Raw genomic sequence first — 14,451 nt, forward strand, 5'->3', positions numbered from 1 at the left:
TTTTCTGCTGAAAATCTAGCAGAGCTCAGTTGTTGAGCTGCATATAACTGCCCACACTATAGTTTTCGGTGTGCATCTAAAGTGAGAGAAAGCTGCTAACCGGTCATGGTGGCATGTTTGTATTAAAGGCCAGATGTGGTTTAGTGATAATCTCCTTCTGATAAAATACCAATTGTACTGAAAAACAGCAAAGCTCAGCCCAGTAAGGGGTACTTCACACACAGCGAGATCGCTACCGAGATCGCTGCTGAGTCACGTTTTTTGTGACCTCATTAGCGATCTCGCTGTGTGTGACACTGAGCAGCGATCTGGCCCCTGCTGTGAGATCGCTGCTCGTTACACACAGTGCTGGTTCATTTTTTTATTGTTGCTCTCCCGCTGATAAGCACACATCTCTGTGTGTGACAGCGAGAGAGCAACAATCTGAATGTGAAGGGAGCAGGAGCCGGCGTCTGACAGCCTGCGGTAAGCTGTAACCAAGGTAAACATCGGGTAACCAAGGTGGTTACCCGATATTTACCTTCGTTACCAGCCTCCGCAGCTCTCATGCTGCCAGTGCCGGCTCCTGCTCCCTGCACACGCTAAGCGAAGCGGTGTGCGCTGGTAACTAAGGTAAACATCGGGTAACCATACCCGATGTTTACCTTAGTTACCAGTGTCCGCAGCTTCCAGACGCCGGCTCCGTGCAAGCGCAGCGTCGCTTGCACGTCGCTGCTGGCTGGGGGCTTGTCACTGGTCGCTGGTGAGATCTGCCTGTTTGACAGCTCACCAGCGACCATGTAGCGATGCAGCAGCGATCCTGACCAGGTCAGATCGCTGGTCGGATCGCTGCTGCATCGCTAAAGTGTGAAGGTACCCTAAGTGACATCAATGTAATCAGGGTTTTTGCTCCTCTTTTATGGTGCTCTCAGATCAGCAAAAACCCAGTGACAGATTCCTTTTAACAAAACCACACTTTAAATGACAAGCTTTATTCAAGCTGGATGGGCTAATATATTCTTCACCTTTTTTCTTTATTTAGACTTTATAGTAAAACAATTTTACATTTATGAAGACATTTTTGTAAAGGTTGCTGTAGATTACAAAGACATTTTCCTGGTAAAAATGGAGGGAAAAAAAGATAAGTAATTAATTTAGGGTTAATCTAATGCAGCATTTTATACGTTTATGTATTTTATGTGAAGTATGTGATGGCTAATGTCTAATAATGTAGACTGTATTAAGGGAATTTGTCAGTAGGATTAAGCCTCCAAAGCAGTGTACATGGGCATGAATGTCATGGGAGGCGGAAAAAAATGCTCCTTAATATCTATGATCCCATGACTTTTTCCACAAAAATGCTAATTTTTCTTACTCTCTAAATGAGCTGTTAAGATCTATGCACTGGGCGTTGATCTACCTGAGAATCTGACTCTAAAGCTTATTTTAAATTTAAGAAGGTGTTACTAGTGTGAGGCATAAAATGACTGACAATCTGCTCTCCTGATCTCACTGCAGAGCTGTGTGATTACAACTATCACAGTACAGCAGAGCTGAACTTTGCCTCACTACAAACACAATTGCATGTCTCCTCTTTTGCCGTTAGCTCAGCTACAGAGCTGTGTCTAGCTACAATTAAAGGGACTCTGAACAGTCATTATGTGCATCATGGTGGGGTTAATCATTTAAATACATCTTTCCACCTACTTGTTTTCCATCGATCTTCACGCTCTCCTCTTCTGGGATTGGCAGCTCTGGCTTCATAAGGCCAGAGAAGGACAGAGATAGATGGAAAACAAACATGTGGGAAGGTATATGTAAATGATTAGCCCTGTAATGATGCCCGAGCGCCTGTACTTGGTTTGAACAGTCATTCTGTCCTTAAAGAGTTCTTTTAACACTTCTTTGGTTTCCATCTCACAGGCAGTCAGTGTTGGGGAGGGAAGTACAGCTGCGCCAACATGACATTACAACATCATGAAAGAAGAGCTACAATGGCAAAGGTATGTGTAAAGAGACAATGTACTGCTGAACTTTCCCACCCTGCACACTGGCTGGCTCAGATGGAAGCTAAAGACGTTTTAGCTGAAATCAGGCACAGCTCTGCAGCTGTATATGTGTTTGTAATGTGACAAAGATCAGTTACGCTGATTGTGATGATAACGGTCAGTTATTACATGATTCTTTCATTTAAAATAAGCACTGGAGGCAGATTCTTTGGGAGATTTGTGTACAACTCATGAATCTTATCACTTCATTTACATATTAAGGCAAATGTGGATTTCTCTAGAATAAGACATTGCATAGCAGATATCAAATTATCATTTTATCCAACTTTCTATGAACTACATGCTCATATAGATGGCTTAGGAGGGTTGATCCTACTGACAGATTGCCTTTAATCCATTTACAATTATATATTAGTCCTAGCTTAAATTCTGTATTTTGAGAACATTTGTCATCTCCGAAGATTTCTGGAAGGTGCATGCAATTACAAACACCTTATGGCCTAATTTGAGAGAGTACACAAAAGGGAGGACTCTTCAAAATTACCGTTCTGGAATGTGCGAACTATATGACAAGTTATTAAGATAAGTCAATCTGTGGTGCAACTTACATGGCATGCTATAATTTGTAGTGTTTTTGTTATGAAAACCAATAGACACAGTTTATTGTATTTTCAAGATTTATCCTCTCTTATATTATATTGCTGGTAGTTTATGATGAATGGTCAGAAAATACAAAAATATTTATACCAAGCATAGCAAATAATGAATAGTCACATTAGTGGGTAAAAAGGGGTAATTTATCATTCCACTACAGTAGCTTTTTGGAGGAAAAAAAATTGGGAAATTATGGAGCACACTATATGTATGCTATAATTTGCACTTAGCTGCATATGCCCATCTTCTGAAAAGTGCGTGGAGATTAGTAGAAGTGGTATGACCATGTGGCCCACCAAACCTACTATAATTTACTCCAGAAATGATTTGTATTGATTATGGACATAGATTTGAATTTCGGGTTTACGGACTTCTGAAGATGTGCAGACAACATAAGCTACATAACAGATTAAGTGCATTTTACGCCAGCAGTTTTTTTGTTTTTTTTAATCAAGACTCACTTATAACATGCTAGTCTTAATAAATTTCTTCCACTGCCATAAAAGCTCCATTGGGCATCAAGAAAGATAACCTTTCTATATATGGAGTCTGAGTATGCCACAAAGGTTTTTTTTTGTGTGAAATTTATTCAGAATGCATTATGGCTCTACCCATAATATGACTGTGTGCATGCTTGGTCTCTGAATTTAAAACCCATTGTTCATGACTGATATAACTAACCTAACCTGAATACTTATATAAACATTTTAAGTGCTACTTGAAACTGGTTTCATTTGTTTACATTCATGTTAATACTTGGCACACAAAACATGAAGCATCTGCTGGATATATAAAAATGTAACCTTGATGTCATGAAAATGAGTTGTAATTGTGCTTTTACACGTTAGTCCTTTGACACATACTTGGAATGATACTAGAGGCAGATATCACACTGATATTTCTATTGGAATGTTTTTATATATAAATATTATTCACTGTTCTTGTATCTAGAGATCACCAAATGATTTGTGGAATATTTTTGTTCATTTCCATATTGATCACGTTCATTTCAATGTAAGTGGAAGGTGCGGGTATCCAAATTATTCATGGCATTAACAAAAGGAAGACTTAAAGTGAGCATTAAGTTCTGATAACTTACAGATGTAGTTTCAGTATATAGTATAAATACAGATAAATAAATACAATGCAGAGATGAAAGGAAAGAAAACAAACAGAAACAAGCAGAATCATGGTTGAATTTCAATCACGGAATTGTCCTTGCAGATCAGTAACAAACAGGATCTCAGTAAGTTCATTTTGAACTGTTAAGAGAACCAGACCAGAAGCAGGACTGTGAGGTCACCTATAGCCGGCCTTCTCCAGAAGGCTTTTAAATGATTAGTATGCATCTGCCGAGGAAAATTATTCCACATCAGAAGCATCATTGTCAGAAAGATGATAATTACTTCCCTTTACGCGAATATATTCTATATACCTCCCCTCATCAGATTCAGAGGCACCACATGTACAAAGTCTGGTTTCAAATAAAGATTCAATTTCCTCCAGCTTCTTTCCTTTAGTCTCTGGTAGGCAGCCATAAATAAATACGAGTCCAACAGAAGCAAAGCCTGCATACAGGAAGAATGCCCCTGTAAAATAAAATTATATACAGTTAATTATCACCACACATGCACCAATATAAAGCTTTGACAATTTGTTTTTTTTACACATTTACAAAACTAAATTTTCAAGGGACTGAATCCGTTCTCAGGTGTTTATAAGCCTATATATTATCCAGGCTTCAGAAATAACCCTCTTACAATAAAAAGCACTCAAAGTATTCAAAGAAAGCATTTATCAAGATTTTAGCCCTTTATGTGCATAGGAATAAAAGTAATGCAGGTGTGAAATAAAAAAAGTTTCTATTAAAATTGGGTCAATTGTTTTTATATTAAGGAGATAAAAACGCAACTCAGGATTTATAACACTATTGCTACAGGGTTTAAAAATATCCTGTGTGTCTTACTTGACTCAAACATGTATCTCAGCGAAAAACCTTATGGATTTTTAGCGTTTCTTTTTATTAGGATTTTGTCAGGCACTATTTCAGTTTGCAGACGACTTGAGGTGCCAAAACAGAAGAAAGAAACCTCCCAAACATCACAATTCAGGATCGGCAGTATTATATTCAAATTGTCTCTCTAGGAAGGAAGGAGACAAAACTTTAGTGCCACCTATTGGAGGTAGCAATCCTAAAAGTCAAAAGTGGCCTTTTAACGAGTCTTTTCATATGACTTAGGATTTATACCATTTCAGAACCCCAATTTGCAGACACAGTATTTCAGGGTGATTGCTACTTCCAATAGGTGGTGATAGAGTTAATCTCCTTCCTTCCTGGAGAAACAATTTGAATATTTCCCAGAAGGGCATTGCAGCTATTAGACCCCTCACTGGCAGCCAGACTGGTTTGTCAGGTCTCCGCAAGGAGAAAAGTTTTCCCCTTAGACGACAGTATTATAGACATTTATCTTAGCCTGTTGTGAGCATTTTGACACCACAGCTTTTAACCTGGGATTGTCTGGCCTAAATCCACAAGTCTGCAATCATGCTATGACACTATATCAGAGCCAGGAATGGCGGTCACATGGCTGCAAGTAAGCGATATGCATACCTCTGGACAGAATCAGACTATAGGGGTGCGGCATCACTCAATACATTTGCATTGAGTGAGGCCATTCCCATCTAGTCAGTAGTATGAAAAACACATACTTGCAGCCACGTTACTGCTGTTCCCAGCTCGGACACCAGAGAATCCCCATAGTGCGCATTATAAGGATTCACAAGTCTGTTGTCACAGAGTGACACAGAGCGACTGTAGACCTGTGATTTAAAATTATATTTAAGTATCTCAGTTTTGGTACATTTGTGTTTTAAAACAGGTAATAAGAGAATAGAGTATCCTTACAGTTATTAAGCAATGTCTTCTGACTGCACTATTACCCTACATGTTGTCATACACTGTGCATATGGCACCAATGTCAGGCAGGCAGATAGGAGAAGGAATAGATAGCAAGATCCAACCCACATATTACCACCCCTGTTGCACCTGTCAGTCAAATTGCAGTGCATTGCTGGAACTTTACAGCACATATTTCTGAAATAAAACCTCCAATCTCAGAACAAAAGCTATGGTTACATTCAGCAGCCTAGTGCCAGTATAGCACTGGCTTTACTTTATGTATGAAAATCCTGCTGGATGGTTCCCTTTAAGGAGGGATCATTTTGATCTCATAGAAATCTTACAAAAAATAATGCATGATAAAGGGTGAAAAATAAAACTGCAATTTTTCTCCCGTTTGTTTGTTTTTTCCTTTACTTCTCTAAAGGCCCCTTTACACACTGAGACTTTCTAGCGATCCCACCAGCGATCCCAACCTGGCTGGGATCGCTACAAAGTCTCTGGTGAATCGCTGGTGAGCTGTCAAACAGGCAAACCTGGAAAACAACGCAACAGCGATACGGACCTGCAGAACGACCTAGCTAGTCATTGGGGACGTTGTAAAGCAGCTTTTTGAAAGGGAAGTCGCTAACGAAGTCGCTGTAAAGGCCCCTTAAACACTGAGACTTTCTAGCGATCATGCTGCACAGCGGGAAACAAAGGACCAAAGAATGGTCCTGAGAGATGTGTAGTGATCAGCAACCTCACAGCAGGGGCCAGGTCGCTGATGTGTTTCACACACTGCAATGTCGCTGGGGAGGTCGCTATTACGTCACAAAACCGGTGACATTACAGCGATGTCGTTTGCGATGTTGCAGTGTGTAAAGGGGCCTTAACTGTGCAGTATAAATGACTTTTCTGGGTCTATACAATTACCGTAATTCAACACACAGTTTTTATGTTTTTGCTACATGTACGCAATAAAAATGCTTTAAAAAACATAAGCAGGTTCTGCTTGGCCATGTTTCAGTGTAAACCTGAAAAGGTCTAAGGGGCACTTTGCACACTACGACATCGCAGGTGCGATGTCGGTGGGGTCAAATTGAAAGTGACGCATATCCGCCGTCGCAGGAGATATCGTAGTGTGTAAAGCCTTTTTGATACGATTAACGAGCGCAAAATTGTCGTAATCGTATCATCGGTGTAGCGTCTGTCATTTCCATAATTTGGAAATGACCGATGTTGTTCCTCGTTCCAGCGGCATCACACATCGCTGTGTGTGAAGCCGCAGGAGCGAGGAACATCTACCTGCGTCCTGCGGCTCACGTCAGCTATGCAGAAGGAAGGAGGTGGGAGTGATGTTTACATCCAGCTCATCTCCGCCCCTCCGCTTCTATTTGCCGCCTGCCGTGTGACGTCGCTATGACGCCGCACGACCCACCCCCGTAATAAGGAGGCGGGTCACCGGCCAGCACGACGTCGCAGGGCAGGTGAGTGCATGTGAAGCTGCCGTAGCGATAATGTTCGCTACAGCAGCTATCACCATGATATCGCAGCTCCGACGGGGGCGGGGACTATCGCGCTCGGCATCGCAAGCATCGGCTTGCGATGTCGTAGTGTGCAAAGTGCCCCTAATTCTCTGAAATTCAGGCGCGCTAATCTTCCATGTAACTAAATTTCTGATGTCTGGACAAAGCGATGTAACTTTTTTTGTTTTGTATTTTTGTACCAAGAGCTGTTTTTACACATTTTTTCAATTTCATTTTCAATGCAGTTCATTTGACCAGCGAACAAAGTGTAAAATATTACCGTTCCATAGAAGAACTAAGTAAAAATAAAGTTCAATACATTTTGTAAAAATGTATTTAAAAAAATATAAAACAAAAATAACATTTACCTCATTTTGCAGATTGAGTCAAATTATAATACTTTGACATTAACCTATGCAATGAATACCACATGAAATAAAATAATTTTAAAAATGCAGTTTTTCTTGTTATACTGCCGCACAAAAAATGGTAAAAAAGCAAGTGTGAAACAAAAATTGTACAATTGAAAATGTCAACTTAAACTGCAAAAAAAACCCCAAACTCATACAGCTCTCTGGGCGTAATAATAAAAATAAAAAATAGATATAGCTCTCAGAATATGCTACAAAAACAAATCAACTTGGTGGAAAATAATATTTTTAAAGTGAAAATGTAGCAAAACAAAAAAAACCAAAAAACTTATTAACCTATTGCTGTAATTGTACTGACCAGAAGAATAAAGTTGGCTTATCACATTTACCACATGGTGAATAGCATAGAAAAATAAAAACAATTCATGAAATGCTATTTGTTGTTCACTCCACCTTCCAAAAAGTAGAATAGAAAGCAATCAAAAATTCTGTACCCCAAAATGGTACAAATACAACTTTTTTTTTATTCTTTATTTATAAACAGACCCATACATATCAAAAAACAATCAGCCTAAAGCAAAATTAAGTAGACTTTGAGAGCAGACGGCTTCCATACATAGTGACACTTCAAATTATCCCTCTCGACCCATAGTGTGGGACTGTTCATTTTTAAGATATATAGTGGAAAAAAAGGAAGGCAATACCTTAAAGAAAGACCCCAACACATTAGAAAAACACAATCCACCAGCAACAGGGGAAGGGGCCCCTCAGAAGAAAGAGAAAAATATACAGAGAAAAGAAGGAAGAAGAGAAGAATAAGGGAAAAGAAAAAAACAAATACAATCTTTAACTCATTCCACAAAAAGCCATCTTTCAACTCTGTTGATAAAAAACAAAAGTCAGTTTTCATGGTGATGGAAAATCAAAAATTTGTAGTTTGCAAATGTAACAATGCATAAAAAACAAAGATCTGATATTTCTGTAACTATACTGATCAGATGAATAAAGAAGACTTATCCAATGTAACCAGATAGCGAACAGTTTAAAAAAAAAAACACTCAAATTCGTCAACCATTTTTCTTACAAAAATCAGAAAAAAGCAAGGTTCACATTGATTCTGTGCTCTACAGAACATACATTGGGGTTTCCGCCTAAATCTACAAAAACATGATTTAGACTTTACTCAGATAAAACTATTCACTATAATGAGGCCTGAGAAAGTGCCAAAATAACGTTCCATAAACTGAACAAACTGTAGAGCAATATAAAAACGACATTACGTGCACATGTTTTGTCGTGTTACTTCTTTTAAAAGCTTCAGGGTTCAGAAACTTCAGTTTCATTCTCTTTATACTCCACAGTACAGAGTGAAACCCACTGGTGCTGTAACAAAAACAGTGAAGCTGCCTCAGCAAAACAAGCTTCAGCGTTTACTTGAGGCAGCTTTGTCTGGGAAAACTTGGAGACTGTACCCACATGTAAAAAATAACTTGTGCACATATCCTTTTAGAGGAAAAAAGCCTTCTTCTGTTTTCATGGCCAATATGTTATACATTCTGTAAAGCAGTGTTCCCCATCTCCAGTCCTCACAGCCCACCAACAGTGCATTTTATCAGGATTTCCTTAGTTTTAGGCTATGTGCGCACACTGCGTTTTTTTGACGCTGCGTTTTTGTGCGTTTTTGGCCGCTAAAAACGCACAAAAACGCACCTGGGTCGAAAAAACAGTTTGGTGCGTTTTTTGCTGCGTTTTGCTGCGTTTTTGCTCACTGCGTCCTTAAGCGTTTTTTATCAGTGAACAAAAAAAAAAAAAAGGTCTGATGTCATTTGCTTCTTCAATGTGTTCTTCATTCTCCACTAGTGTATGCAGAAGAGCAGACAGCTGCAGAACTACAAGGCTCAGCATACTCCATCCAATAGTGTATGCAGGAGAGCAGACAGCAGCTGCAGAACTAGAAGGCTCAGCATGCTCCATCCAGGACTGTATGCTTGAGGGAGAGTCAGGGGGAGCAGACCTACAAGGCTCAGCATCCTCCATCCAATAGTGTATGCAGGAGAGCAGACAACAGCTGTCGAACTACAAGGCTCAGCATGCATCCTCCTTCCAGGACTGTATGCAGGATTTCTTTGCCCCCCCAAACAAAAAAAATGACGTGGGCTTCGCCATATTTTTGTTTGCTAGCCGGGTACAGCAGGCAGGTACGGGCTGCCCCCAACCCCCAGCTGCCTATTTGTACCCGGCTGGGAACCAAAAATATAGGGAAGCCCTTTTTTTTTAAATTATTTCATGAATTTCATGAAATAATTTAAAAAAAAAATGACGTGAGCTTCGCCCAATTTCTGAGTCCAGCCGGGTACAACTAGGCAGCTGGGGATTGGAATCCACAGTGCAGGGTGCCCATGCTTTCTGGGCACCCCCGCTGTGAATTGCAGTCCCGCAACCACCCCAGAAAATGGCGCTTTCATAGAAGCGCCATCTTCTGGCGCTGTATCCAACTCTTCCAGCTGCCCTGATGCCGGGTGGCTCGCCGGGTAATAATGGGGTTAGGGCTAGCTGTATAGCTGGCCCTAAGCCCGAAATTCATGGTGTCACGCCAATATTAGACATGGCCACCATGAATTTCTAGTAAAGATAAAAAAAAACACAACACACAGAAAAATATTTTTATTAGAAATAACACACAACACAATTAGTGACTCCATCTTTATTGAAATAAAGAACCCCCCCTCCGCAGTAATCCTGGGTCAAGGGTCCCGCGCCGTCCAATCCGGATCCAAGTTCATCTGATCGGTTTGCTGGAAGGCAAAGCGATCAGATGATGTGTCAGGTTCAAGTGCCTGAATCACATCACACATCAGCTGATTGTATAAAAGCAGTTTATACAATCAGCAGATGCATCGGTGCAAAAAAAAAAAAAAATAATAATACTCACTTATGTGCTGATTACTGGCAGCTCCTGGAGCGATGGGGCGGGAGTCTGATCCCGTCCGATCGCTGCAGCAGCTGCCGGTAATCAGGGATGAAGTCTCCTGACGCATCCGCTGATACCGGCCGGGCGCCCGCGTCACCGCGATACTTACAATCACCTGATGCGTCAGGTGACTGCATCAGGTGATCCATCGCCAGGTCCTGCATCCATCGGAGGTTTCCCGGCCGTCTGCACACAGCCGGAGCGGCGATACCGTGAGAGGAGATGGGAGCGGGTATGGCACCGGGAGGCTGCAGACAGGTGAGTATAACTTTTTTTTTTTCTACTGTTAACTTTTGTTTTCGCAGCCGCTTCCACCTCCCGCCCAGACATGGCGCCGCACGGCAGCATACATGCACAGGACGGGAGGTGGACGCAGCGGTGACGGTACCGGGAGGATTCACGCTTCTGTATGTACTGACAGAAGGAATCCTCTTCCTGTACACGTCACTTTACTACCCACCTCCTGCGTTTATAGCTGCGTTTTTGGTCTTAGAAACGCACCAAAACGCAGCTATTTGCGTTTCTCATTGTGTACAACGACTGAATGGTAGAAAAAAGTGTCTTGACACTTTTTTCTACCATTCAGTCGTTGTACAGAACTTTTTTCTTCTTTGTATCATTGTATTCTGTACATGGCTTGGTCCATATTGTGAATATGGCACGGGATTGTCCGTGTCTTTTGGTATTGTTCATTTATTTGCGTTTCTAATTGCGTCTTTCAACATCCCATTGAACTCAATGGATGAAAAGCGCAGTGAAAAACGCGGGAATAATTGACATGCTGCGTTTTTGTGGCACCACAAAAACGCAGCTGAAAAAAAACAGATGTGTGCGGACAGCAAAAATGAAAACTCATAGACTTTGCTGGGGAAGCAAAGTCCTGCAGTTTTGAGGCCAAAAACGCACCCGAAAAACGCCGCGAAAAACGCACTGTGCGCACATAGCCTTACACTGGTGATAATTTAATCATCTGCACATGCATGTGATGAGTTCAATGAGTAAAATGAAAGAAAACTATAAGCAGTGCGGACGAACTGAGTTTTAGGTACATACAAAAGAACCTCAAATTCTAATAAAAATATAAACTTTATTGAAAAATGTTAAAAATGTATCACACCAAGTAGTTGTGAACACAGAAAAGGGACAGTATGAGGGAACTAAATATATATGGGATCCCTATAGTGCCCTATGGGATCTTACTCCTGCCTGACAACGGACTGTACGACACCGTAACCTTTTGGGCGCCCCTGTTCCGCGTCGGCTATCCCTCACTGTACCCTGTGAATAACAGTGAATTAAATAAATTTACACTCAAGATTGCCAAATATGTGTGTTTGGAGCATATAATTTACAAACAAATCACTGGTATGTGATCAACAATTCCAATATATGTAGGAATAATAAGACTCCAACCCATCACAGACCATAAAGACAAAGGACAAAGGGAGATTGCATACTACATCCCATTATTGTAGATAACTGGAAATACGTATTTCATGATACATGATATGTAATCTACATTAATATAATGGAAAATAACATTAGTATAATGGAAAGATAATCAATTCCATTAACCAGTAAGCCTCCCCTGTTTTTATGAAAAATGACAACCAAAAGTCTTGCCTTGTAGGTGTACTATGGCAACCACAATGATATAAAAACAGGACATGAGCAATATATAGGGGTAAAGTTACCCAGGGAATATAACAAGATAATTTACTTCCCTTAAGATGGTAGCTCTGCCTCGCCTCGATGCGTTTCCCCTTAACAAAGATCCAAGGTTCATCAGGAGGCTGGAAAAATACTGAAATCTCTGGAAGAGTAAAGGCCCCGTCACACTAAGCAACATCGCTAGCAACATCGCTGTTAACGAACAACTTTTGTGACGTTGCTAGCGATGTTGCTGTGTGTGACATCCAGCAACAACCTGGCCCCTGCTGTGAGGTCGTTGGTTGTTGCTGAATGTCCTGGGCCATTTTTTGGTTGTTGCTGTCCCGCTGTGAAGCACAGATCGCTGTGTGTGACAGCGAGACAGCAACAACTAAATGTGCAGGCAGCAGGAGCCGGCTTCTGCGGACGCTGGTAACCACGGTAAACATCGGGTAACCAAGAAGCCCTGTCCTTGGTTACCCGATATTTACCCTTGTTACCAGCCTCCGCCGCTCTCACTGTCAGTGCCGGCTCCTGCTCTGTGCACATGTAGCTGCAGGACACATCGGGTTAATTAACCCGATGTGTGCTGTAGCTAGGAGAGCAGGGAGCCAGCGCTAAGCATTGTGCGCTGCTCCCTGCTCTGTGCACATTTAGCTGCAGTACACATCGGGTAATTAACCCGATGTGTGCTGTAACTAGGAGAGCAGGGAGCCAGCGCTCAGTGTGCGCTGCTCCCTGCTCTCTGCACGTGTAGCTCCGTGCGCTGGTAACCAAGGTAAATATCGGGTTGGTTACCCGATATTTACCTTAGTTACCAAGCGCAGCATCTTACACGCGGCGCTGAGGTCTGGTCACTGGTTGCTGGTGAGCTCACCAGCAACTCGTGTAGCGACGCTCCAGCGATCCCTGCCAGGTCAGGTTGCTGGTGGGATCGCTGGAGCGTCGCAGTGTGACATCTCACCAGCAACCTCCTAGCAACTTACCAGCGATCCCTATCGTTGTTGGGATCGCTGGTAAGTTGCTTAGTGTGACTGGACCTTAATCCATGGCTTATCTTGTTATCTTCCCTGTGTAACTTTACCCCTATATATTGCTCATGTCCTGTTTTTATAGCATTGTGATTGCCATAGTACACCTACAAGGCAATAATCTCTTTAAATGGAACAAGCAGTGTATTTTTGCTTCCTTAGTAAATCTGTGTGTTTAATCCTGTAATTTACTATTAGACAGGTGAATTGACTTTTGGTTGCCATTTTTCATAGAAACAGGGGAGGCTTACTGGTTAATGGAATTGATTATCTTTCCATTATACTAATGTTATTTTCCATTATATTAATGTAGATTACATACCATGTATCATGAAATACGTATTTCCAGTTATCTACAATAATGGGATGTAGTATGCAATCTCCCTTTCTCCTTTGTCTTTATGGTCTGTGATGGGTTGGAGTCTTATTATTCCTACATATATTGAAATTCTTGATCACATACCAGTGATTTGTTTGTATATTATACGCTTAAAACACACATATTTGGCAATCTTGAGTGTAAATTTATTTAATTCACTGTTATTCACAGGGTACAGTGAGGGATAGCAGATGCGGAACGGGGGAGCCCAAAAAGTTACGGTGTCAAACCCTCCGTTGTCAGGCAGGAGTAAGATCCGATAGGGCACTATAGGGATCCCATATATATTTAGTTCCCTCATACTGTCCCTTTTCTGTGTTCACAAGTACTGGGTGTGATACATTTTTAACATTTTTGAATAAAGTTTATATTTTTAATACCTGTACAATGCTAAGGAAACCCCGAAAACATACTGTTGGTGGCCATGAGGACTAGAGTTGGGGAACACTGCTGTAAAGCACCTGTAGGTTCAAAATGGTTACCAGAATGCTAGATGAATTTCTTAAAGGGAACCTGTCAAGTGCAATATGCACCTAGAACCACTAGCAGTTCTGGGTGTATATTGCTAATCCCTGCTTAACTGTTCCTGTTTGAGTTTCGGTCATGCGCACTATGAAGCTGGGTGTATGCGTCCTAGCTTCAAACTGAAGTAGTGCGCATAACCGAAACTCCAGGGTCATGCGCACTGAGCTGAAATCCAGCATTGGATGCAATGGCAGAGGAGAGGTGAGTGAGATAATCCTGTGACGCTGCGCATTCATTAGCATGATAGCACACCCACAGGAGCATACTAACATGCTAATGGGGCCGACTAGCCAGGGGAACTAACGCCCAGGGGACTAGTCCCCTCACTCATTAACATATGATAAAAGAGCTTTAGATATACTTTTTGTAATGATCCCTTTATCTATGCTAATGTATACAGGGACAGTTAGGCAGGGATTAGCAATATGCATCCAGAACTGCTCATGGGTCTGGGTGCATACTGGACCTGACAGGT

At 41.4% G+C, this 14,451-nt stretch overlaps 1 protein-coding gene across 1 annotated transcript in view; it reads right to left on the bottom strand.

The window, feature by feature from the left end:
* Positions 1-825: 825 nt before the first annotated feature.
* SLC2A13 (solute carrier family 2 member 13) overlaps positions 826-14,451 on the bottom strand; it is a 304,260-nt gene continuing 290,634 nt past the window's right edge. The window contains exon 10 of the mRNA XM_075345137.1: positions 826-4,231. Coding sequence (XP_075201252.1) covers positions 4,005-4,231 — 227 coding nt within the window. The 3' untranslated portion in view covers positions 826-4,004. The remainder of the gene's footprint in view (positions 4,232-14,451) is intronic.

Source organism: Anomaloglossus baeobatrachus, chromosome 4 (assembly GCF_048569485.1).
Source record: "Anomaloglossus baeobatrachus isolate aAnoBae1 chromosome 4, aAnoBae1.hap1, whole genome shotgun sequence".
Classification (NCBI taxonomy): domain Eukaryota; kingdom Metazoa; phylum Chordata; class Amphibia; order Anura; family Aromobatidae; genus Anomaloglossus; species Anomaloglossus baeobatrachus.